General features: G+C 51.2%; 1 protein-coding gene across 2 annotated transcripts in view; it reads left to right on the forward strand.

Annotated features, from left to right (window-relative positions):
* Positions 1-21215, forward strand: part of LOC142013921 (gamma-secretase subunit Aph-1b-like) — a 52119-nt gene extending 30904 nt beyond the window's left edge. Inside the window, exons 5-7 of one of the 2 annotated variants that reach the window (XM_074995950.1) lie at positions 19254-19381; positions 20602-20725; positions 21002-21184. In XM_074995950.1, coding sequence (XP_074852051.1) covers positions 19254-19381; positions 20602-20725; positions 21002-21039 — 290 coding nt within the window. In that variant the 3' untranslated portion in view covers positions 21040-21184. Of the gene's footprint in view, positions 1-19253; positions 19382-20601; positions 20726-21001 lie in introns of both variants that reach the window. The other variant, XM_074995951.1, reaches the window with a different exon arrangement.
* Positions 21216-27084: the final 5869 nt, after the last annotated feature.

Raw genomic sequence — 27084 nt, forward strand, 5'->3', positions numbered from 1 at the left:
CTGAAGGAATGCCTGACATAGAGAATGCTGGTGGAAAAGGGGTAGAGTTAGTTTTTGAAATAAAAAAAGAACAAGTTAAAAACCATTGGGAAAAATGAGATGTCTGCAAGTCAGCAGGGCCTGATGAAATGCATCCTAGAATCCTCAAGGAGCTGATAGAAGAGGTAGCTGAGCCATTAGCTCTCATTTTTGGAAAGTCATGGGAGACAGGAGAGGTTCCAGAAGACTGGAAGAGGGCAAATGTAGTGCCCATCTACAAAAAGGGGAATAAGAACAACCCAGGAAATTACAGGCCAGTCAGCTTAACTTCTGTGCCAGGAAAGGTAGTGGAGCAGGTAGTTAAGGAAGTCATCTGCAAGCACTTGGAAGGTAGTAAAGTGATAGGGAACAGCCAGCATGGTTTTGTAAAAAACAAATCATGTCAAACCAACCTGATAGCTTTTTTTGACACGATAACGAGACTCGTAGATAAGGGAGAAGCAGTAGATGTGGTATAACTAGACTTTAGTAAAGCATTTGATACGGTCTCGCATAATATGCTTATCGACAAACTAGGCAAGTCCAACTTAAATCGCGCTGCAATAAGGTGGGTGCATAACTAGCTGGCTAATCGCACCCAGAGAGGAGTAGTTAATGGTGCTCAATCCAGCTGGAAAAGCATAACAAGTGGGGTTCCGCAGGGGTCTGTTTTGGGACCAGTTTTGTTCAATATCTTCATTAATGATTTGGATATTGGCATAGAAAGTACGCTTATTAAGTTTGCAGATACCACCAAGCTGGGAGGGGTTGCAACTACCTTGGAGGATAGGGTCATAATTCAGAATGATCTAGATAAATTGGAGAAATGATCTGAAGTAAACAGGATGAAGTTTAATAAAGATAAATGTAAGGGTGCTGCACTTAGGAAGGAATAATCTGTTTCACACATACAGAATGGGAAAAGACTGTCTAGGAAGGAGTACAGCAGAAAGGGACCTAGGGGTTCTAGTAGATCACAAGTTAAATATGAGTCAACAGTGTGATGCTGTTGCAAAAAAAGCAAACATGATTCTGGGATGCATTAGCAGGTGTGTTGTGAACAAGACACGAGAAATCATTCTTCCGCTCTACTCTGCGCTGGTTAGGCCTCAGCTGGAATATTGTGTCCAGTTCTGGGCATCCCAATTCAAGAAAGATGTGGAGAAATTAGAGAAGGTCCAGAGAAGAGCAACTAGAATGATAAAAGGTCTGGAGAACATGACTTAGGCTGAAAGAATTGGGCTTGTTTAGCTTGGAAAAGAGAAGATTGAGGGGGGACATGATAGCGGTTTTCAGATATCTTAAAGGGTGTCATGAGGAGGAGGGAGAAAACTTGTTCTTCTTGGCCTCTGAGGAGAGAACAAGAGGCAATGGACTTAAGCTGCAGCAAGGGAAGTTTAGGTTGGACATTAGGAAAAAGTTCCTAACTGTCAGGGTGGTCAAGTACTGGAATAAGTTGCCAAGGGAGGTTGTGGAATCTCCCTCGCTGGAGATATTTAAGAACAGATTAGATAGATGTCTATCAGGGATGGTGTAGATAGTGGTCGGTCCTGCCGTCGGGGCAGGGGACTGGACTCGATGGCCTCTTGAGGCCCCTTCCGGTCCTAGTGTTCTGTGATTCTAAGTCATCGAGTCCAGCTCCCTACCCCAAGCACAATCAACCCCAACTAAGTTATCCCAGCCATGACTATGTCAAGCCGGAACTTAAAAACATCTAAGGACGGAGATTCCACCACCTCTCTAGGCAACGCATTCCAGTGCTTTACCACCCTCCTGGTGAAGTAGTTTTTCCCTAACATCCAACCTACTCCTCTTCTTCTGTAATTTCTACTGTCTGTCACCACTGAGAACAGTTTCTCTCCATCCCTTTCAGAGCTCCCCTTCAGGAAGTTGAAGGCTGCTATTAAATCACCCTCAGTCTTCTCTTCTGCAAACTAAAGAAGCCCAAATCCCTCAGCCTCTCATACGTCATGTGCTCCAGTCCCTTAATCATTTGTGTTGCCCTCCACTGAACCTGCTCCAGCAAATCCACATCCTTTCTATGCTGGGGAGCTCAAAGGTGGACACAACACCACAGATGTGGCCTCACCAGTGTAGAATAGAGGGGAACAACAGCCTCTCTAGAGCTGCTCAAAATGCTCTTCCTAACACATCCCAATCTGCCATTGTCCTTCTTGGCTACAAGGGCACACTCTTTGCTCATATCTAGCCTTTCATCCACTATAATCCCTAGGTCCCTTTCCACTGTACTGCTGCTTAGCCAGTCAGTCCCCAGCCTGTAACAATACTTGGGTATCTTCTGTCCCAAGTGCAGGACTCTACATCTCCTTGTTGAACCGCATCAGATTTCTTTTGGCCCAGTCCTCCAATTTATCCAGGTCACTCTGGATCCTATCTCTACTCTCCAACATATCTACTTCTCCCCCTAGCTTCATGTCATCCACAAACTTGCTGAGGGTGCAATCCAGCCCCTCATCCAGGTAATTAATAAAGATGTTGAACACCACCAGCCCCTGAACCCAGCCGTGGGGCACTCCTCTTGAAACTGACCTCTATCCAGATATTGACCCATTGACCACTACCCGTTGGGCCTGACCGTCAAGCCAGCTTTCTATCCATCTTATAGTCCCTGTATTGAATCCACACTTCCTTAACTTATGGGCAAGAATGTTGTGGGAGACAGTATCAAAACTTTGCTGAAGTCAAGATACATCGCATCCCCTGACATCCCCATGTCCCTAGAGCCAGTTACATCATCACAGAAGGTAGTCAGATTGGTCAGGCAGGACTTGCCGTTGTGGAATCCATGTTGGCTACTTTTGATCATTATCCCTTCTTCCAAGTGCCCCAGAATGGATTCGTGGAGGATTTCCTCCATTATTTTCCCAGGGATTGAGGTAAGTCTGACCGGTCTATATTTCTCTGGATTGTCCTTCTTTCCTTTTTTTTTTTTTCTTTTTTTTTTTAAAGATGGGCACTATGTTTGCCTTTCTCCAGTCATCCGTGATCTCTCCCGATCTCCAAGAGTCTTCAGAGATAATGGCCAAAGGCTCAGCAGTGACCTCTGCCAATTCCCTCAGTACCCTTGGGTGCATTAAATCCAGACCCACAAATTTTTGTACGTCTGATTTTACTAAGTAGCTCTTAACTTGTTGCTTCCCCACGGAAGGCTGCCCTCCACCTTCCCACACTGCATTGTCTAGCACCATAGTGTGGAAATTGTCCTTGCCCATGAAGGCTGAAGCAAAAAAAGCATTGAGTACTTCAGTTTTTCTTATATCATCTGTCCCTAGTTACCTCTGAGATCCAGTAACAGCCCCACACCTTCCCTGATAACCCGCTTACTGTTAACATATCTGTCGAAACCCTTCTTGTTGCCCTTCACATCCCTTGCCAGCTGCAGTTCCAATTGTGCCTTTGTTGTCCTGATTACTGCCCAGCATTTTCCAGCTATATATTTATACTCCACCTTAGTCATCTGTCCAAGTTTCCACTTCTTATACACATTCTTTTTGAGTTTAAGCTGACCAAGGATTTCCCTATTAAGCCAAGCCGGTTCCCTATCATATTTGCATTTCTTACTAGGCAGCGAGATGGTTTGTTCCTGTGCCTTCAGTATGACTTCTTGAAAATATTGCCAGTTCTCCTGAACTCCTTTCCCCTTCATCTTTGTTTCCCAGGGGATTCTGCCTATCAATACCCTCAGTGAGTCGAAGTCTGCTCTTTTGAAACCAAGAGTCTGTATGTTATTGCTCATCTTTCTTCTTTTTGTAAGGCTCCTGAAAGCTGCCGTTTCATGATCACTGCAGCTCACTTCTATTTCTCCTACTATTTCTTCCCTGTTTGTGAGCAGCAGGTCAAATTGTGCATGGCCCCTGGTCGGTTCCATCATCACTTGTACCAGGGAGTTATTCCCAACGTTCTCCAAAAACTTCCTGGATTGTCTGTGTGCTTCTGTACTGATCTTCCAACAAGTGTCTGGATAATTGAAGTGTCCCATGAGAACCAGGGCCTGTGATTTGGAAGCTTCTCTTAGCTGTCTGAAGAAATCCCCATCTACCTCATCTCCCTCATCTGGGGGGCTATAGCAGACACCAACTAAAACATCACCTCTGTTGCTTCCACCTCTAAGCTTAATCTGAAGACACTCAATGGGTTTTTCTCCCTCCTTATAGTGGATCTCTGAGCAATCGTACTGCTCCCTCACATACAGCGCAACTCCTCCTCATTTTCTCCCCATCTGTCCTTCCTAAACAGTTTATACCCTTCCATTACTGTGCTCCAGTTATGCGAATCGTCCCACCAAGTCTCCGTTATTCCAACCACCTCGTACTACTTTGACTGTGCCAGGGCCTCTAGTTCCTCCTGTTTGTTTCCCAGGCTTCTTGTGTTTGTGTACAAGCACCGCAGAGAAGTGGCTGATTGGCCCACTTTCTCCTCTTCACCCAGGAATCCTGCTTTGTTGTACCCTACTCCTTCTCCACTTACCTCAGGGCTTGTGTCTCTGTCCCCCGAAGAACCTAGTTTAAAGCCCTCCTCACTAGGTTTGCAAGCTTGTCTGCAAAGATGCTCTTTCATCTCTTCGTTAGGTGGATCCCATCTCTTCCCAGCAGTCCTTGTTGCTGGAACAGAATCCTATGGTCAAAGAAACCAAATTGTTCTCTGCTACACCACCTACGCAACCCCGTATTTACCTCAGCGATTTGACAATCCCTACCTGGACCACTTCCTTCTGCAGGGAGGATGGATGAGAACACCACTTGTGCTGCATTTTCTGTGATTGTTCTTCCTAGGGTTATGTAATCCTGCAGTTATCTCATCAAGATTGCTCTTGGCTGTATCATTAGCTCCTACATGGAGAAGTAGGAAGGGGTAATAATCTACAGGTTTGATTTTTGGCAGAGACTCTGTAATGTCCCAGATTCTAGCTCCTGGCAAGCAGCCAACTTGCTGGGATTCTAGGTCTGGACTCCAGATGGATGACTCTGTCCCTCTTAGGAGGGAGTCTTCAACCGCCATCACCTGTCGTCTTCTCTATGGGTCATAGAACCTGTATCCCTAGGACTGCACATCCCATGCCTTAGAAACTGTGGGGACTCCTTCTGATCCATTTCCTGTGAGGCATCAGCCCCAGTTATCTCTACCGTATCACCTGTGCAGAGAAGCTGAAAGCAGTTACTAAACTCCACTGGCATTGGAGAGACCTGAATTGGTTTTCTCCTCCTGGAGGTAACATGGTTCTAGCTCTTCTCTTTGTTTTGAGCAGCCTGCTATTCCTGCAGTATTATATGGTGCCTTCTAAGGTCTTTGCCTTCTCTGATGGATCTGAGGGTTTATATTTGGGCCTCAAGTCCTCTAACCTTCTCTTCCAAAATGGTTACCAGCTTGCACATGGTACATACAAAATTCTTTCTATCATCCAGGAGGAAGACAAACATGGCACATGCCATGCAGGTCACAACAGCAGATTTCTCAATACCTGTGTCACTATCCATTATTCCCCTTTCTTCAGAGAGTTTCCCTAAATGTTTCTAGTGCCACCTTGAAGGGAACAAGAGAAGCAAACTTATAAGACGGGGACAACTTAGCGAGCAGGGAGTTTCATTTGGAATTCTCCAGGTGAAGGAGTAATTACAGACCCCTTTGGGTAAGTGGCTGTTGGTAGTGTGTGTGTGTGTGTGTGTGTGTGTGTGTGTGTGTGTGTGTGTGTTGTGGGGTACTTGCTGGTTTCCTGACACTGTGTGCTGAGCTTGCTTTTGTCTGTTTTGGAGGTCCAGGTGTTGAGCTGTTTTTTTGAAGGACCATGATGAGGCTAGTACTAGGAAGCTGCGAGCTTTTTAATGAGGCTTTGAAACCTAACCCTTTGTTCGTTCATCAAGAATTAACCAGGGGGCAGGGCTATCAGGAAGGCTGGGGCTATATAAAGTCTGCTAGTAGGCAACCAGGGAGCTTCGTGAACAGGAGCCGCTAATGGAGTTTTGTGGGGGAGTTTACGAGGGGAGTTTGAAGTGGGTTAGATACGTTCTGTAAAACTTCTTTTAAACTACACTAAAAGTTAAACCACCTTATTTAAATAAAAATCCTATCAAGAATCTAATTTGTAGGAGTAAATGCAGGCAGAAGCCCAGCAGCAGAGTGAGGCTTATCCTGTTTGTTGCATCCAATATATATGTTTGATCACCTGCCTTGTTGACAGGTGGCATATGTGTGCCTTCAGTGCAAGGAGCTCCTGGCCCTCAGAAAACGTGTGGAATTTGGAGGCTAGGGTGGCTGAATTGGAGGAGCAAAGGGAGGCAGAGAGGTGTGTAGATAAGGCTTTCAAGCACACTGTAGAACTGTCCCACCTGCTGTGAGCCCCTGTTTTGTTGACACGGGTGAAAGGTTCAAGGAAGGAGACCGCTCAACTGGAGGGTTCTTTGGGAATTCATCCCATAGTTGGGACCCTCCTTCCCGATGACATTGTGATACCCTCTGTGGGGAAGGTAGCTCCAGTCATTAGCGAAAAGCAGGTGTTCGTGATGGGGGATTTGATGATTAGAAACAGACAGATGGGTTTGTGATAACCTGGGGAACTGTACGGTGCCCTGCCTGTCTGGTGCGATGGTTGTGGAACTCTCAAGACATCTAGATAGACTTATGTGTATTACTGGGGAGGAGGCCATGGCTGTGGTACATGTTGGTACCAGTGATATAGGGAAGGATAGGAGCGGTGTCCTGGAGGCCACATTTAGGCTCCTAGGATTGAAATCCAAGATCGGTATGGTAGTGTTCTCTGAAATGCTTCCAGTTCCACACCCAGGCCCAGGTAGACAGGCGGAACTGCAGAATCTCAGTGCCTGGAAGAGATGAGAATGTGGGAGGGAGGGGTTTAGATTTATTAAAAATTGGGGAAACTTTCAGGAAAGGAGGAGGCTATACAGGAAGGACGGGCTCCGCCTAAACCAGAATGCTGGTGCTGACCATTAAAAAGGTTGTAGAGCAGTTTTTAAACTAAGAGCTGGGGGAAACCTGACATGGAGGAGCACATGGATCAGACAGAGACTACTCCTAGGGGTGGGGTCTATAAATAGAGAGTCTTCATGTTCTGGTACAGACACTTTAGAGAAAGTATAAATGGCAGAGGGGCATTGATGGAAGTTGTGTGATAAAATATGGGTAAAAATGAAAAACAGATGAAAAACAGTCAAATGAAAAAGTGCCATTCAAGTACATCAGTAAATGGCAGACAGCTAAATAGTGACAAATTTTTGAAGTGCTTATACACAAATGCAGGAAGGCTAAGTAATAAAATGGGTGAACTAAAGTGTCTTGTATTGAAGGAGTAGTAACAGAGAGGGAGCTGTGCTAGTCTATATACTATCAAAACAAATAGCAGTCAAGTAGCACTTTAAAGACTAACAAAATAGTTTATTAGGTGAGCTTTCGTGGGACAGACCCACTTCTTCAGACCATAGCCCTACCAGAACAGACTCAATATTTAAGGCACAGAGAACCAAAAACAGTAATCAAGGGGTACAAATCAGAAAAAAATGATCAAGGTGAGCAAATAGGAGAGTGGAGAGGTGGGGAGGAAGGTCAAGAATTAGATTAAGCCAAGTATTTGGTTTTCTGTGTCTTAAATATTGAGTCTGTTCTGGTATGGCTATGGTCTGAAGAAGTGGGTCTGTCCCACGGAAGCTCACCTAATAAATAATTTTGCTAGTCTTTAAAGTGCTACTTGACTGCTTTTTGTTTTGGTATTAAAGGAGGATAGTGATATAATAGGCATCACAGAAACTTGGCAGAATGAGGACAATCAGTGGAACATAGAAATACCAGGTTACAAAATATATCGGAAGGACAGAACAGGTCTTCCTGGTAGGGGAGTGGCAGTAGGTGTGAAAGAAAATGTAGAATCAAATGAAGTTAAAATCTTAAATGAACCAAAATGCTCTGTAGAATCTCTGGATAGTAATTCCATGCTCTAATGATAAGAATATAGCAGTGGGGATATATTATTGACCACCTCACCAGGATAGTGAGTATGAAATGACCAGGGAGATTAGAGAGCACATAAGAATAAAAAACTCAACAGTGTGGGAATTCAGCTATCCCTGTATTGACTGGGTGCATGTCACCTCAGGATGGGGTGAAGAGATACAGTTTCTGGATACCTTAAATGACTGCTTCTTGGGGGTTAGTGTAGTGGTGTCCCCCAAGGGTCTGTACTGGTACCCATCCTATTCAACATATTTATAAATAATCTGGAGAAAGGGATAAACAGTGTGGTGGCAAAATTGCTGATATTAAACTGCTCAAGATAGTTAAGAACAAAGTGGAATAGAAAACTTTCAAAAGAATCTTACAAAAGTAGGTGATTGGGCAAGAAAATGTTAAATGCATTTTCAAGTTGATAAAAGCAAAGACAAAGAATAACTTATTACCTTTATATAAATCCATGGTATGCCCACATCTTGAACATTGCATACAGGTGTGGTTGCCTAATCTCAGAAAAGATAAATTGGCATTGAAAAAGGTTCAGAAAATGGCAACAAAAATTATTAGTGGTTTTGAGTGGGTGCCATATGAAGAGAGATTAAAAAGACTGGAATTTCTTAGCTTAGAAAAAAGGAGATTAAGGGGGTATATGGTAGAGGTCTATAAAATAAAGACAGGTATGGAAAAAGTGAATAAGGAAAAGTTATTGTTCCCTTAATGTAAGAGCTGGGGGTTATCAAGCAAAATTAATTGATATTAGGTTTAAAACAAACAAAAAGAAGTTTTCCTTAACACAGCACATGATCAGACTATGGAACTCCTTCCCAGAGGATGTTGTGAAAACCAGGATTTATGTGGGTTCAAAAAAGAACTAGATGAATTCATGGATGTTAGGTCTTTCAATACTTATTAGCTAAGGTTGGGTAGAGATGGTGTCCTTAGTTTGTGAGAGGCTGGAAATGGATGACAGGAGATGGATCACTCAATGATTACCTGTTCCGTTCACTGCCTCTGGATTGGCCATTGCATTGGCCACTGTCAGAAGACAGGATACTGGGCTAGGTGGATCATAGAGTCATAGGACTGGAATAGACCTCAGGAGGTCACTGAGTCCAGCCCCCTGCTTCAAGCAGGATCAATCCCAACAGAATCATCCCAGCAAGGACTTTGTCAAGCCAGACTTAAAAGTCTCTAAACATGGAGATTCCACCTCCTCTGTAGGTAATGTGTTCCAGTGCTTCACGGCCCTTCTAGTGAAATAGTTTTTCCTAATATCCAACCTATACCTCTCCCACTATAACTTGAGACCATTGCTCCTTGTTCTGCCCTCTGTTACTACTGAAAACAGCCTCTCTCCATCCTCTTTGGAGCTTCCCTTCAAGTACTTAAAGGCTGCTATCAAATCTCCCTTCACTCTTTTGCTGACTAAACAAGCCCAGATGGCTCAGCCTCTCCTCCTAGGTCATGTGGTCTAGCCTCCTAATCATTTTTGTTGCCCTCTCTCTGACACCACCTGTGCAACCACACATTTACTTCCAAAATTTGACAATCCCTGCCTGGATCTTTTCCTTCAACAGAGAGGATGGATGAGAATACAATTTACACCTCAGACTCCTTGTTTCTTTTTTCCAAGTGCTGCCTAATCTGCAGAGACCTGCCCAAGGTCATTCTTGACAGTATCATTAGTTCCTGCATTGTTCTTAAAGAATTATGCAGGTTTTTTGCAGAGGGATAAGGCAAATGCCACATTGATGGTAATACATATATCAATCAATACTTTCATATGCATACAATATATTACACTCATGCACTCAGTCACCTACACAAGCACACTGTCTTGTTACCAACTAATTGGTCCCCCTAACTTCACTGATCAGGTGAGTTAGATGGGAGAGGGTTGGAGCTGGGCTTCTGCTGATCTGGACCAGTGCTTCAATGCTCACAAGATGAGACCCAGGGTCCCCCTGCAAGGTACCTTAAAGTTATAGCAGTTTCCTTCTTATGCAGATCTAAAGTAATTTGTAATTACGTGGGTGGATATGGGGTGTCTCGGGTAGAGGTAGTACCTTTGACTCTCCAGCAGCTGCACCTTTTCAGGCAGACGGAAGCACTGGTCCTCACCCACCACTCAACTCTCACTGTTGGCTCCTAGCAGCTGTTGTGCATTACAGCGACGCCATCCCCCGGGCAACTGCATCAGCTCGCAGGCAAAAGACAGTGAGGGGGTTCTGGTCTGTCTCACATACCGACCTTATGAAGGGACTTGTTCCTTCTCCCTTCTAATGCACAGTCTCAACAGCAGACCAGGAGGTGCGGTGCTGCAAATCGACAACCCCTGTGAAGGCAGAGGAAGATGCCCCACTGCCTTGTGGGTTATCCTGGGAAGGAGTAAGGCTAAGGGAGTAAACCCTGACAGAAAATCTGGAGGGGAGTCCTAAGGCAGTTCTGTGTCAACTTCTGGCACTGTCCCAGCAACTCATGCAGCTGAGCTGGTACCAAACATAGAGGTTATCCTTCCCTTTGGACTATATCAGTAAAGCCGAGAGTGGGGGCCTGGTGTCTGGGCAGCCCAGGGTCTCCATAAAAATTGCCCAGACTCGCGCCTGGAGAGGTACTCCAGCATCGCTTAACAGCGTTGAACCAACATGGGAGGCAACAGATACCGGTTATAAGCTCTTGCTCGATTGGCATAGAGAACGAGCGCCAGCGGTTGCTTCCGACAGTGGGAGAGATCATCGCATCTCATTGGACAGTCACTGCCCACCTTAAGCTGGGCAGCCCCCATTCGGTAGGGTACTGTCTCGCCACAGTTCACCTGCCTCACTGGGTGCATGAGGCTTAAGGTTCCCAAACCTCACAAGTGACTGAAATGAACACCAGACAAACCAACAAGAAAATTATTAAGAAAAGGAAATCATCAAAGTTTCATGCTTGCTTGTTGGAATGTACGGACCATGTTGCCGGGTTGACTGAAGATCTTCAGGACATCAGCGACACCCAAAAGACCGCTGTCATCAACGAGGAACTGAAGAGGCTCCATGTTGACATCGCCACTTTGCAGGAGATGCAACTTGCAGCTTCAGGATCCCTAAAGGAAAAGGACTACACCTTTTTCTGGCAGGGCAAAGCCCAAGAGGAACCCAAGGAGCATGGTGTTGGCTTTGCCATCAGAAACACCCTTCTGCAAACAGTGGAACTAGTCATGGGTGGATCAGAAAGACTCCTTCAGGTGAAACTTCAAACCTGCGCCGGTCCCATCCACCTGATCAGCGCTTACGCTCCAACCCTGAACACCACACCAGAAGCAAAGGACAAGTTCTATGACAAGCTCATTGCCACCATAGTGCAAATACTTGCTCATGACCAATTGTACCTTTTGGGTGACTTCAGTGCAAGAGTTGGAGCTGATCGTGGCTCATGGTCCTCTTGCCTAGGTTGCTTCAGTGTGGGGAAAAATGAATGACAACGGACAGCGTCTCCTCAAACTTTGCAAGTACCACAATCTGTGCATCACAAACACATTTTTCCAAACCAACCCACAGCACAGTGTCATGGAGACACCCACGCTTGAAACACTGGCACCAATTAGACTTGGTCATCACCAGATGCGACAACGTCAAAAACGTCCTCCTGACATGCAGCTACCATAGTGCCGACTGCGATATAGATCATTCACTAGTCTGCTCCAAGCTCAAACTGAGACCCAAGAAGCTGCACCACTCTAAACCAACTGGAAGGCCCCGCATTGATGCCAGAAAGATGGCAAACTCAGAAAAAGCCGAAATGTTCAGGGAGACCCTTGAGGAGAATCTGCGCAGCAGCCCTGGGGGGTGCTGATGTGACATCCAGATGGCAGCATCTGAGGGACACAATCTGCAATACGGCCTTGTCAGTGTTTGGAAGAAGAGCTGGAAACACACATGACTGGTTCGAAGCTAACTCTGATGAGATGATTTCAGTCTTCGAAAAGAAGCGCGCTGCACTTCTGGAGTATAAATGCTCACCGGAGCCAGAGTACCCTGCAAGCACTCCGAGTAGCCAGAAAAATAGTACAGCAGACAGCCAGGCGCTGTGCCAACAACTACTGGCTTAAGCTATGCAGCAGTATCCAGACCTGTGCTGACTCTCTGGTAATCTCAGGGGAATGTACAAGGGCATAAAGAAGGCAATGGGACCCATCCAGAACAAGATGGCACCTCTGAAATCCAAATCTGGTGAAGTCATCACTGACAAAGCCAAACAGATGGAACGATGGGTCGAGCACTACTCCGAACTGTACTCACACGAGAACACTGTGGTTGATACAGCCCTCAACACTGTCGAGCTCCTGTCAGTCATGGACGAGCTGGACCAGGAACCAACTGCGGTCGAATTGAAGAAAGCTATTGACAGCACTGCAGTAGGAAAAGCCCCAGGCCAGGATGGTATACCACCAGAGGTAATCAAGTGTGCCTTGGACACACTCCTGGAACCCCTACGTGAGCTGCTGTGCCTGTGCTGGAGGGAGGGTGAGGTTCCACAGGATATGTGGGATGCCAACATTGTAACCTTGTATAAGAACAAAGGAGACAGAAGTGACTGCAACAATTACCATGGAATCTCCCTCCTAAGTGTCACTGGTAAATTGTTCACTCGTGTCATCGTCGGCAGACTCCAGACGCTCGCTGAGAGGGTGTATCCTGAATCCCAGTGCGGATTCCACGCAGAGAGATCTACCATTGACATGATCTTCTCCCTGAGGCAGCTGCAGGAAAAATGCAGGGAGCAGAGGAAGCCACTCGGCCGTTTTCATCAACCTGACCAAGGCTTTTGACTCGGTCAGTAGGGATGGACTGTTTAAATTGCTCCACAAGAGAGGCTGTCCACCACGGCTACTCAGGATGATCCAGTCTTTCCATGAAGACACGAGAGGAACCATCCAATATAATGGCACGTCATCGGATGCCTTCAGCATCAGGAGTGGCATCAAACAAGGATGTGTCCTTGCTCTGACATTGTTCGGGATCTTCTTCGCACTCTTCCTGAAGCATGCCTTTGGATCCTCAACAGAGCGCATCTTTTTGCAGACGAGATGTGATGGGAAACTGTTTAATTTTGCAAGGCTGAAAGCTAAGTTTAAGGTGCGGGAAGTGCTCATTAGAGACATGCTGTTCGCAGATGACGCTGCTGTAGTGACACACACAGAAGGCCAGCTTCAAAAACTGCTGGATCAGTTCTCCAAAGCATGCACGGACTTACCATCAGCCTAGAGAAGACAAATGTACTTGGTCAGGACGTTGCTGAACCTCCATCAATCAGCACTGACAATTACATGCTAGAGGTCGTCCACAAGTTTACTCACCTTGGGTCCACCATCACTGACACCCTGTTGCTGGAGTCTGAGCTAAACAGGAGGATTGGAAAAGCAGCCACAACTCCGTTCAGACTTAGCAAGAGAGTGTGGAACAACAACAAGCTGGACACTCACACCAAAATACAAGTCTACAGAGCCTGCATCCTCAGCACCCTCCTCTACAGCGGCGAGTCTTGGACCCTGTACGCCCGCCAGGAAAAGAGGCTGAATGTCTTCCACTTGTGCTGCCTCAGGCGCATTCTTGGGATATCATGGAAGGACAGAGTGCCCGACAACGCCGTCCTCGAGCAAGCTGGAATTCCAACCATGCACACCCTCCTCAGGCAGCAGCGGCTCCGCTGGCTTGGCAACGTCCACAGGATGAACGATAGAAGGATCCCAAAAGACATCCTGTACGGCGAGCTTGCCTCTGGCAAAAGACCTCCCGGATGCCCCCAGTTGCGCTACAAAGACATCTGTAAGAGGGACCTCAAGGAGGTAGACATTGAGCCAGATAGTTGGGAAGAGCTGGCAGATGACCAAAGCAGGAACCACACAAGGGCCTTCAGAAGGTCAAGATGAAGAGCAGACAGCTGGCAGAGGAGAAGCGAGTTCGTAGAAAGGACAGCAAGGACCTGCCAGACACCAACTACATATGCAGCAGACGTAGCAAGGACCGTCACTCTCGTGTGGGCCTCCACAGTTACAGTCAATGCTGCAAATGACGATCTTAAATGGAGTTATGAAGGGCGCGATCCATAGTCTACGCAGACTGAAGGAGGCCTCGGAGTCATTATGTGCATATGCAGAATCTGTGGCACCTTTTTCTCGGTGTTGTCTTAACGCTGCCACACTTCAAAGAGGGGGGCTTCCAAAACAGGTACTTGCTGCTGATTCCCAATGCCATGGGTATGTCCAGTCGTATTTTAATGAGCTCACTTCACCAGTCTTATTGTTCCTTGGGTCTGACTTCCATCCCCTCTCCAACCATTGCAACTGTTGCCGGGGGTGCTGCCTTTCTTGCCTTACCCGTTCATACCTCATTCATTTAAAAGGGCAATCAAGTAAAAGGGGTGAGATCTAGTCTGGTATAAAGATGACATTTTAACCTTACTTAACACAAAAGACTTAATACAAAGTTCTAAAAAGTTTCTATGCAAAAGGACTTAATACAGATATATAGTAACAGATTTAATACAAAGTTATGTGAAAGTGAAGGTTATATGGGGAGACTTAATACAGAGGTTGTATGAAGATCTACACTGATATGAAAATAATTAATACAGAGATGTAACTACAACATGGAGAAGTAGTAAAGAGTATTGATCTGAAAGTTTGACCATTCTGGAAACCCTAGCACACTTCTCGAGATTCCCAGTCCAGATGGCAGATGGATGATTCCATTCCTCTTACGAGGATGTCCCTGACCACTATCACCCGTCTTCTCTTGGGAGTGGTGGTTGTGGAACACCCGTCCCTGGGACTGTGCATCCCATGCCTTCCTGTTGATGGCGTCTCCTTCTGATCCCTTCCATCAGAGATCTCTGCCAAAGCATACTCCACTGTAGTGCCTGTGCCGAGAGCCTGAACGGGTTACTTACCTCTGTTGGGACTGGGGATATGTAAATTGTATGTCTTCTGGAGGTTACGTGCTACCAGTTTTATTCCCTGTTCTTCTGTGCTTCCCTCACTGGTTCTTCAGCCTGCTGCGCCTACAGTGTTAAATGCTGCCTTCTGTCCAGAAAGTCTTCCACCTTCTATGATGAACCATAGGTTCATACTTGGGCCTCAAGTCCTCTAACTTTCCCTTCCAATATGGAGACCACCTTGCACCTGGTATAGACAAAATCCCTTCTGTCTTTTGGGCGGAAGACAAATATGGCACATGCTGTGCAGGCCCCAACAGCTGAGCTGCACTTTCATTACACAATCTGCCTTCCTTCTGAGAAAATCCTCAGATGTTGTTTTTATTGGTTCCTGAAGCTTGAAAGGGAGAAGGGAGAGAGAGAGAAGAAAAACAAAAAAACAAACAAAGCAAGAAAACCCACTAAACATTGTGGGGCTCCCTCCAAAGCGAATTCCCAGGCAAACTCTCCTGTTGGTTGTTGCCCTGGTCATTGACTTTTGATATGACACAGTATGGCCATTCTTGTGTTCTTACCCTTTACATTTATTCCTGCTCTGCCTATATAGAATCATAGAACACTAGAACTGGCCGTGACCTCCAGAGGTCATTGGAGTCCCATCCCCTGCCCTCATGGCAGGACCAAGCACCATATAGATCATCCCTGATAGATGTGTGTCTAACCTGATCTTAAATATCTCCAGAGACAGAGATTTCACAACACCCCTAGCCACTTTAGTTCAGTGTTTAACCACCCTGACAGGAAGTTTTTTCTAATGTCCCACCTAAACCTCCTTTGCTGCAGGGAGAAGCTGTTTGTGTGCTGAATAATGTCTTCCATTTTTCTTTCTAGACCACTCCACTGTTCCTTTTTATGCTGCTTATGTTCTTTCCTGTATATTGTGTCTCTGTTTTAAGACGATATCTTAACTAACTCCTCTACTGTGCTTGGCCAAGATCCACCACCACATAAGCACAGAACAAAAATAATCCTGTCCAATTTGTCGGTCTTATGCAAAAACTGAAAGCCAGTAACTTTCAAGAAGCAAGAGCTAGTAGTTAGACTGGACAGCCTGGAGCAGGGATGGCCAGCTTTTTTTCATTGGAGACCATGTGGCAATTTTTTACATATTCTGGGGGCTGAACACAAAATATCCCCAAACTGTCCCTCCCCTGTCAGGCTTAAATCCCTGGTATATCCAAACCCAGGATAATTTACCTACACAGGAGCTCCATGTGGGCTGCCCCCTACTGTGCCTTCACAGGACCATAGTCTTCTCTTCTCCGCGGCCTCCCCCACAGGACTCCTATTCCCTTCCCCCACGTACAGGCCCTGCCATGCTGAAATAATGGAACTCAGTTTAATTGGTTTAACAGCTGGATCCTTCCTGCCAGCCATTAAATCAATTAAATTGATTTCTACTCTTTTGACGTGGTAGGGCAGGGAGTCAGAGGAAGAGTGGTAGCAGCAGCAGTGGGAGCTGCAAATGGCTCCTTACAGAGCCACATGTGGCTTCGAACTGCCCAGCCAACTTTCAAAACGGCGCTGCTGCCATGTCTGGGGTCTGGATGAAAAGGCTCCACGGGCTGGATTCTGGCCCAGGGGCCATGTGTTGGCCACTGTGGTCTAGAGCTATTAATTGACTTTTATGAGAATGTAAGTGTTAGGTGTAGTATGTTTGTGCTGAAATGTAGTTGTAATTGGGGGAAGGGATAGCTCAGTGGCTTGAGCATTCATCTGCTAAACCTAGGATTGTGAGCTCAATCCTTGAGAGGCCATTTAGGGACCGCGGCAAATAGATTTAAAAAAAAAAAAAAAGGCAAGCAGGGATGGTGCTTGGTCCTGCTAAGAAGGCAGGGGACTGGACTCAATGACCTCCCATGGTCCCTTCCAGTTCTGTCGGATGTGTATCTCCATTTATTATTATTGTTGTTGTTGTTATGATTATTATTATTATTATTATTAACTGTTGTTTTTAAATGAGACATTTAGTATTTTATTGATTTTTGTTTTTTGTTTTGTTTTTAATCTTAAATTATTTTATTTTTAAAGCATTGATTTTTTTTTTATTTTTCACCCCACTCTGAATCGCACAAAACTGGGTCACTGGGCCATAAAATAAGAGGAGAAATTCATTGGTGTTGAATGAAAGTAATTCATAGTGCAAAACATAACCCCTAACAAAATGATGGGATCTAAATTAGCTGTTTCCACTTGAGAGAGAGATTCGTGTCATGTTGGAAAATTTTCTGAAAACATCCACTCAATGTGCAGCAGCAGTCAAAAAAGCAAACCGTGCGGGAATCATTAGCAACAAGACACATAAGGAGAGATTATTGTATTGCTACTATGTAAATCGGTGGCATACCCACACCTTGAATAATGCATGCAGATCAGGTCACACATCTCAAAAAAGATGTATTGGAACTGGAAAAGGTTCAGAAAAGGTTAATGAAATGGTGAGGGGTATAGAATAGCTTCTGTCTGAGGAGAGATTGAGACTTAGACTTTCTTCACAGAATACACCGTCAACCTAGGGAAGTTCTTGCTCGTGGATACTGTGAAGGCCGAGACTATACCAGGGCTCAAAAAAGAGCTAGATAATTCAGGGAGGGTCGATCCATCAATGGCTAGTAGCCAGGATAGACAGGGAGGGTGTCCCTGGCCTCTCTCTGTCAGAGGCTGGGAATGAGTGACAGGGAATGGATCACTTGGGCTGGGTCTACACTTGCCCCCAACTTCGAAGGGGGCATGTTAATCAGGGTGATGGGAAATTACTAATGAAGTGCTGTGGTGAATATGCAGCACTTCGTTAGGCTAATTCTTCCCTGCGGCAGCTTGGAAGTGCCTTTACTTCTCATGCTCCACGCATGCAGGCACTTTGAAGTTTGACACTTTGAAGTTGCTGTGGGGGAGAATTAGCCTAACGAAGTGCTGCATATTCACCACAGCACTTCATTAGTAATCTCCCATCACCCTGATTAACATGCCCCCTTCGAAGTTGGGGGCAAGCGCAGACAAGCCCTTGATGATTACCTCTTCTATTTGTTCCCTCTGGTGTACTAGGCATTGGCCTCTGTCGAAAGACAAGACACTGAGCCAGATGGACCTTGGGTCTAACCCAGTGTGGCAGTTACTATGTTCTTATGTCACTCCATCCCTGCACCATCCCACAGTGCATCCCCTGTGCACTGTCTCCTAATGTGCCTGTCTCACTGCCTTCCCACTGCCCCTCCACTCCTGCATTATTGCTGGGCAGACCAACTGTCCTGTATTGGGTGGGACGGTCCCATATTTGGGATGCCAAAAAGACGTCCCTACTTACTTTTAAAAAGGGATGAATTGTCCCACATTCAGGCCCACAGAGGCGGACACACCCACAGCTGCTGTTTTCCCAGGGCATCTGCTGCTCCCCCTGGGGCTGTGGGGAGTGCCAGCTCCCAGGGCTTGGTGCAGCCAGGAGGAGCTGCCCCCCGACCCCACATCTCCCTGTCCCAAATACAAGACAAGGAGGTATGGTCACCCTGATCACTGCCCACCACACCCCCTACTAACTACTATCACAGCCTCTCAAATCTCCTTCCAGGCCTCAGATAAACACCAGGCCTAACAACCACCTCTGCTCCTTCCTCCCCAATGATGCCTCCTCACAACAGGCATTTGTAGATCTCCTTCTTGACATCAGTTAAGCAATTTATATGGAGACATACCTTCCTCATAGAGCTGGAGGGGACCTTCAGAGGTCATTGAGTCCAATCCCCTGCACTCACAGCACTACCCATCACCATCCCTGGCAGATTTTTTTTAATGTATTTGCCCCACACCCCTAAATGGCACCTTCAAGGGCTGAGCTCACAACCCTGGGTTTAGCAGGCCAACGCTCAAACCACTGAGCTATCCCTCCCTCCATAGGGATGTAGGCACCACATCCCTCCACATGGGCTGTACCTGACCCATCACCCCACCTATCTGCTCCCCCAGCTCCTGCCATGTCTCTCCTGAGACACTGCTACTGACCCTTTTCTCACCCACTTTGCTCCCCATCACTGCCACCTCCTCAGTGCTCCCACCGCCCCTCCACCCTCGCCACCCTTGGACACCCTGCTTGCGCCGCAGCCCGTCCCCTCACAGCACTGCTCCCCAGCTGGCCAGCCAGCCCCACACAGCAGCACCCTACCCCGCACCTCAGAGACAGCCAGTTCTTCTCACCCTCTGGGTGTCCTGCCCTGACTGCCCAGGGAGCTGGCTGGTGGGCAGCCTCGCCATCCTGGCTGTGACTGCCTCTGTGTTCCTCCCCACAGCCTTCATGACCATGGTGGTGATTTTCCTGCACACCTTCTGGGGAATCCTCTTCTTCCACGGCTGTGAGACCCAGCGCTGGTGGGAGATGGCGGCTGTTGTCCTTACGCACCTCATCGTGTCAGGATCAGTGAGTGTGGCCACAGCTGAGCAGCCTGCTCCCACACCGCCGTGTCACTGGGGGAGGGCTGAGCAGGCGGTGTGGGTGGGCCATGAGCTGGGCACTGTCGGGCTGTATGCTGCACACGCAGGGAGACGTAGACCTACACTACCAAGGAACACTTGTTCACCCCCAGAAATTGACAAATCAAAACTCACCAGAGGGTGTTCACGCTCATTGCCGCTGTCGAGGGATCACGTCCACCCCATTCAGTGTGAGCAATGTCCTGAGGTATGGAGTGTCGTGGGAGCCTGACCTGATCCCTGTGTATCGTGGGATTCCCTCGGCGTTCTCCCACAGCCACCTCAGCTGTTGGGAGTAGCATCTTGAGTGGCTCTGTGAGCTCTCCATGCTGAGGAATGTCGAAGCAGCACACAGCCTGTCCCTCCCCGTGCAACAGCAGTTGGCTACTGCCCTGTTCCCTAGTGCTGGGCAGAACTGGAGCAGGTCAAGGCTTTCTCTTTGTTCTCCAGCGGGAGCAGTGCACTCAGCTGTCAGCTTCCCCAGCTTTGAAAAGAGAGTGGTGCATGCCTGCAGGGCAGCAGAGCCCAAACACGAGCAGCGCCATCAGAACAGGCTTGGCGGGATACTGGCTCTGTGACAAAACGAACAGCAGTGTCTACACTGGTTCTCTGTAGACAAGAAGAGCACAGGAAAAGAAAAATGTCTCATCGGGGTGGACGTTTCGTTGCCAAACCAGGGTGATTTTCCTGGCAGAGGTCACGGGGCGATGCACTTGCATGGCTCTGTTGCTAAAGGCAGGTTGTGGTGCTAAAGCTTGGTGTTACAGACATAGCCATAGTCTCCGCCCACGGGAGAAATGGGGGTCTCCTCCGGTGGCCATTGCTCCAGGGAGTCACATAGGGGACCCTTCATGCATGCAAAGGGTCAGAGGTAGACACTGATGCCTGTGAGTGGGAGACGTCTCAAATTCCAAACACCCCAGAAGAGCTTGTGGGCCCCACAAGCTCTGTGGGGCAGTGGCATCCTGCTGCACATCAGTCTCATCCCCTTCAGAGCCCCAAGTGCCACTGAGATGTGGAGCCAGGGAAGGAGATTTGAGTGTTGAGAGACAGAGCTGGCCTGAGCTATGCAGGCCAGTACTCAGTGGAAGGCCAGCTCTGGCATGGCTGCCCATGGGTCTCCCATGGCTTGTCCTTTCTCCCACTGCTTGCTGTTCTCCCCCCCAGACATTCTGGAACCCCCTGTATGTGGGCAGCCTCCTCCCTGCCTACCTGCTGATGTTTGCCTTGGCTGCATGGGCCTACATCCTGTCAGGAGGCTGCCTTCGGAACCTGCTGCGGCTCCTGCAGGGTGAGTAGCCATGCTCTGGCCCTGTGTCCAGAGCAGGTCCCTGCCTGTGAGGGAGGGGTAAGAAAGGGAGACCCAGTTTTGTGGGGAGCATGGCCTGCTTTGAGGTCCTCCTGAGATTTTATCTGGGGCATGCACTGATCTCAGTAAGCTTCAGCAGGGATGTTAACCCTTTCCTGGCACTGGCAGGTGAGCAGACACCCCAGTCTGGGGCCATTCAGCAGAGTGCTGCCCCTTCTCTGTTGTGGAGCTCGCCACCTGGCCTTTGCTTCTCCATAGGTCAGCAGAGTGAGACAAGCCCCCAGCCAGGATCCTGAGGGTCCATCTGGAACGCTACCCTGAGCTGCTCTCTGCCGACCCTGCCCTGCCCCGCCACGCCCTCCCTGTGCTGCTGTCAGCTGGGACCTACAGCGACCTTCTCTGCAGGGTTGTTTTTTCTCATCTGGAGTGGGGTCCCTGGATCAGTTCCTGCTGGAGACAGGTGTACAGGAGCTCCTACAGCCAGGGACTAGCCAGCAGACTGATTGCAGGGGCTGGCTCACCGTGTCCTACTGACCCCTCTCCTGCCACACCGTGGATGGTGACTGGCTTAGCCTGCCCTGGAAAGACTCATGGTTTAACGTGGCATAAGGGGTTCTCCAAAACTTGCTGCCTCTGCCTTACAACTATTGTGCATGGGAGGGGGTTCTTTCTGCTCTGACCTGGCCAGGAGTGAGTTGGGCTGAGGGCCAAGTGAACAGCACTAAGCCTTGGCTCTTTGCCGGGAAGAGTGGCAGTAGCAGGGAGATGAATTCGCGACTTAGCCCCAGGCGGCTGGCTGCTAGCAGGGGACAGACTGCCAGTTGCTGGCCGGGGAAGGATGGCGTGGGTGAGTGTGGGTATCATTCAGATGGTCATGCAGGAAAGGTGGGGGCAAAGGATGCGCAGCACTGGCATGCGGGGCGGGGGTAGGAAGGGTAAGAGGGCTGCTGCCAATATGCTGGTGCTATGGGCAGTGGAGGATGTGGTGGCAGCAGAGTGTGGCTGCTAGCTGCATGCCTTGTGCAGATACGCTGGGAAGGGGAAGAGCAGCAGGGGTTCAGTCTGGGCAGAATCAGTGACACTTCCCATCTCTGTCCTGTGGAGGTGGGTAGGAGGTGCCTGAGCAGACACCTGCCCTGGGGTTTCGGGTGGAAAGGGGAACAGCGACCCTGGTAGCTGTGCAGATACACCAGGGCTGGGAGTCAAGACTGGCTGAGCTTTCAATGGGCTTTTGTATCAATAAAGAGATTACCAGCCTCAAAGAGAATTCCTGTGCTGCTGGTCGGATGGGGAGCTTGTGAAGGGGGTGCACCTCCCATACTAGGAGTGAGGGGGTGGGAGGGCCCTGTGTATGGGAGTGGAAAGTTAGTCATTCCCAGCTCTTATACAGAATTTTTCATGGGTAGGTTGCTGAGTCCCTCACAAACAGGTAGGGTCATCAGCCCTGTCGTACAGCTGGGGAAACTGAGGCACATACAGGGTGTTGACATGCCAGAGGTCTCCCAGCAGGCCAGTAGTGGAACCTGGAACAGAACCCAGCTGCTCTGAGCACTGATCTCATGCTGTATCCATTAGACCACGCTACCACTGTTGTTGGCAGATTGTAGACAGTGGGGCAAGAGGGCTGTGTGTCCCTGTGAGAAGGGAGAGGTGTGTCTTTCCCTGGGGTCCTTGTTTGTGCAGAAATGCTGCAGAGACTCCACATAGCCGCTGAGTGTCAGCCAGTGTCACAGCACCTGGCTCAGGCACAGCGTGGTGAGTGGGACCCTGCTGAGAGGTTGCCAGGCAGATGCTGGGCTCCAAGCTGCGAGAGTAATAAGCCTTGCAGGAGTGGCAGCAGTAGGTGGGCACTGGCCTCCCCTCTCCAGCTAGGCAGTGGCTGTCTGGCCTCTACTGCTACATGCAGCATGTCTGGGTGCTGAGCTCCTGCGGCCATGGGAGCTACCCCTCCTACCTGGGATATGCCTTATGGAAATTATTTCTCCAGCTGCTCAGCCCAAGGTGCATTAAGAGTTTGGAAGGGGTTGGGGGGGCAGTGGGGAGGAGAGCTGCATTTGCCCCTGTAATGCAGCCCTGGCTGGGTTGGGACAGAGCAGCTGCATGAGCGTTCAGGGTAGTACAGGAAGACATGGCCCAGCTGCATTGTCCCTGTATTGAGATCGGGCCTGGCTGCCTGGGAAAAGTCCTGCTGGTTCTTCACTCACCACAAGGCCTGGGACCTTCCAGCAGTGAAGATGCATCCCCTGCGCTAACTGGTACAGAGCCCTCATTGCTAGCTCCTACTTCCCTGGCTGTTCCAATGGAGCTTGCTACTCTGGGCAGCTGGTCCTGTACAGCAGTGCCTTCTGGCCCAGTGCTGCTGGGTGGGCGAGTCCTACAGTAGACAGAGGGGCTCCAGCCACTGATGGAGTGGGGTGTGTCAGTCCTGCAGCAAAGGCAGTGCAGTCACTGCAGTGGAAGGAGGAGCTCCGGCCCCGGGGGGTGGGGGGGGGGTGCGAGTGTCAAGCTGTAGCAGTGCAGTCACTGCAGTGGAAGGAGGAGCTCCGGCACCGGGGGGGGTGCGAGTGTCAGGCTGTAGCAGTGCAGTCACTGCAGTGGAAGGAGGAGCTCCGGCCCCGGGGGGGCGCGGTGCGGGTGTCAGGCTGTAGCAGTGCAGTCACTGCAGTGGAAGGAGGAGCTCCAGCCCCCGGGGGGGGGTGCGGGTGTCAGGCTGTAGCAGTGCAGTCACTGCAGTGGAAGGAGGAGCTCCAGCCCCCGGGGGGGGGTGCGGGTGTCAGGCTGTAGCAGTGCAGTCACTGCAGTGGAAGGAGGAGCTCCGGCCCCGGGGGGGTGGGGTGCGGGTGTCAGGCTGTAGCAGTGCAGTCACTGCAGTGGAAGGAGGAGCTCCGGCCCCGGGGGGGGAGCGGTGTGGGTGTCAGGCTGTAGCAGTGCAGTCACTGCAGTGGAAGGAGGAGCTCCAGCCCCCGGGGGGTGGGTGTGGGTGTCAGGCTGTAGCAGTGCAGTCACTGCAGTGGAAGGAGGAGCTCCGGCCCCGGGGGGGGCGGTGTGGGTGTCAGGCTGTAGCAGTGCAGTCACTGCAGTGGAAGGAGGAGCTCCAGCCCCCGGGGGGTGGGTGCGGGTGTCAGGCTGTAGCAGTGCAGTCACTGCAGTGGAAGGAGGAGCTCCAGCCCCCGGAGGGGGTGTGGGTGTCAGGCTGTAGCAGTGCAGTCACTGCAGTGGAAGGAGGAGCTCCGGCCGCGGGGGGCGGGTGTCAGGCTGTAGCAGTGCAGTCACTGCAGTGGAAGGAGGAGCTCCAGCCCCCGGGGGGGGGTGTGGGTGTCAGGCTGTAGCAGTGCAGTCACTGCAGTGGAAGGAGGAGCTCCAGCCCCCGGGGGGGGTGTGGGTGTCAGGCTGTAGCAGTGCAGTCACTGCAGTGGAAGGAGGAGCTCCGGCCGCGGGAGCAGGGGGGTGCGAGTGTCAGGCTGTAGCAGTGCAGTCACTGCAGTGGAAGGAGGAGCTCCGGCCCCGGGGGGTGGGGGTGCGGGTGTCAGGCTGTAGCAGTGCAGTCACTGCAGTGGAAGGAGGAGCTCCAGCCCCCGGGGGGGGTGTGGGTGTCAGGCTGTAGCAGTGCAGTCACTGCAGTGGAAGGAGGAGCTCTGGCCTGAGGCGGGGTGCGGGTGTCAGGCTGTAGCAGTGCAGTCACTGCAGTGGAAGGAGGAGCTCCGGCCCCTGGGGGCGGGGGGGGGGCAGGTGTCAGGCTGTAGCAGTGTAGTCACTGCAGTGGAAGGAGGAGCTCTGGCCCCGGGGGGCGGGTGTCAGGCTGTAGCAGTGCAGTCACTGCAGTGGAAGGAGGAGCTCTGGCCTGAGGGGGGGTGCGAGTGTCCAGGCTGTAGCAGTGCAGTCACTGCAGTGGAAGGAGGAGCTCCGGCCCTGGCGGGGGGCGGGGTGCGAGTGTCAGGCTGTAGCAGTGCAGTCACTGCAGTGGAAGGAGGAGCTCCGGCCCTGGGCGGGGCGGGGTGCGAGTGTCAGGCTGTAGCAGTGCAGTCACTGCAGTGGAAGGAGGAGCTCCGGCCCTGGGCGGGGCGGGGTGCGGGTGTCAGGCTGTAGCAGTGCAGTCACTGCAGTGGAAGGAGGAGCTCCGGCCCCGGGGGGGGGGTGCGAGTGTCAGGCTGTAGCAGTGCAGTCACTGCAGTGGAAGGAGGAGCTCCGGCCCCGGGGGTGGGGGGTGGGTGCGGGTGTCAGGCTGTAGCAGTGCAGTCACTGCAGTGGAAGGAGGAGCTCCGGCCCCGGGGGGGGGGGGGTGCGAGTGTCAGGCTGTAGCAGTGCAGTCACTGCAGTGGAAGGAGGAGCTCCGGCCCTGGCGGGGGGGCGGGGTGCGAGTGTCAGGCTGTTGCAGTGCAGTCACTGCAGTGGAAGGAGCTCCGGCCCTGGGGCGGGGCGGGGTGCGAGTGTCAGGCTGTAGCAGTGCAGTCACTGCAGTGGAAGGAGGAGCTCCGGCCCTGGCGGGGGGCGGGGTGCGAGTGTCAGGCTGTAGCAGTGCAGTCACTGCAGTGGAAGGAGGAGCTCCGGCCCTGGGCGGGGCGGGGTGCGAGTGTCAGGCTGTAGCAGTGCAGTCACTGAAGTGGAAGGAGGAGCTCCGGCCCTGGGCGGGGCGGGGTGCGGGTGTCAGGCTGTAGCAGTGCAGTCACTGCAGTGGAAGGAGGAGCTCCGGCCCTGGGCGGGGCGGGGTGCGGGTGTCAGGCTGTAGCAGTGCAGTCACTGCAGTGGAAGGAGGAGCTCCGGGGCGGGGTGCGGGTGTCAGGCTGTAGCAGTGCAGTCACTGCAGTGGAAGGAGGAGCTCCGGCCCCGGGGGGGGGGTGCGAGTGTCAGGCTGTAGCAGTGCAGTCACTGCAGTGGAAGGAGGAGCTCCGGCCCCGGGGGTGGGGGGTGGGTGCGGGTGTCAGGCTGTAGCAGTGCAGTCACTGCAGTGGAAGGAGGAGCTCCGGCCCCGGGGGGGGGGGTGCGAGTGTCAGGCTGTAGCAGTGCAGTCACTGCAGTGGAAGGAGGAGCTCCGGCCCTGGCGGGGGGGCGGGGTGCGAGTGTCAGGCTGTTGCAGTGCAGTCACTGCAGTGGAAGGAGCTCCGGCCCTGGTGGGGGTGTGGGTGTCAGGCTGTAGCAGTGCAGTCACTGCAGTGGAAGGAGGAGCTCCGGCCCCGGGGGGGCGGGGTGCGGGTGTCAGGCTGTAGCAGTGCAGTCACTGCAGTGGAAGGAGGAGCTCCGGCCCCGGGGGCGGGGGGGTGCGAGTGTCAGGCTGTAGCAGTGCAGTCACTGCAGTGGAAGGAGGAGCTCCGGCCCCGGGGGGGGGGGGTGTGTGCGAATGTCAGGCTGTAGCAGTGCAGTCACTGCAGTGGAAGGAGGAGCTCTGGCCTGAGGGGGGGTGCGAGTGTCAGGCTGTAGCAGTGCAGTCACTGCAGTGGAAGGAGGAGCTCCGGCCCCGGGGGGGGCGGTGTGCGAGTGTCAGGCTGTAGCAGTGCAGTCACTGCAGTGGAAGGAGGAGCTCCGGCCCTGGGGGTGGGGGGGGGGTGCGGGTGTCGGGCTGTAGCAGTGCAGTCACTGCAGTGGAAGGAGGAGCTCCGGCCCGGGGCGGGGCGGGGTGCGGGTGTCAGGCTGTAGCAGTGCAGTCACTGCAGTGGAAGGAGGAGCTCCGGCCCCGGGGGGGGGTGTGTGCGAGTGTCAGGCTGTAGCAGTGCAGTCACTGCAGTGGAAGGAGGAGCTCTGGCCCTGGGGGTGGGGGGGGGTGCGGGTGTCGGGCTGTAGCAGTGCAGTCACTGCAGTGGAAGGAGGAGCTCCGGCCCTGGGCGGGGCGGGGTGCGGGTGTCAGGCTGTAGCAGTGCAGTCACTGCAGTGGAAGGAGGAGCTCCGGCCCCGGGGTGGGGGGGGTGCGAGTGTCAGGCTCTAGCAGTGCAGTCACTGCAGTGGAAGGAGGAGCTCCGGCCCCGGGGTGGGGGTGCGAGTGTCAGGCTGTAGCAGTGCAGTCACTGCAGTGGAAGGAGGAGCTCCGGCCCCGGGGTGGTGGGGGTGCGAGTGTCAGGCTCTAGCAGTGCAGTCACTGCAGTGGAAGGAGGAGCTCCGGCCCTGGGCGGGGCGGGGTGCGGGTGTCAGGCTGTAGCAGTGCAGTCACTGCAGTGGAAGGAGGAGCTCCGGCCCCGGGGTGGGGGGGGGTGCGAGTGTCAGGCTCTAGCAGTGCAGTCACTGCAGTGGAAGGAGGAGCTCCGGCCCCGGGGCGGGGGTGCGAGTGTCAGGCTCTAGCAGTGCAGTCACTGCAGTGGAAGGAGAATCTCTGGCCCCGGATGGGGTTGTGGATTCAGTGACCCCGCTGGAGC

Source organism: Carettochelys insculpta, chromosome 5, assembly GCF_033958435.1.
Source record: "Carettochelys insculpta isolate YL-2023 chromosome 5, ASM3395843v1, whole genome shotgun sequence".
Lineage (NCBI taxonomy): Eukaryota > Metazoa > Chordata > Testudines > Carettochelyidae > Carettochelys > Carettochelys insculpta.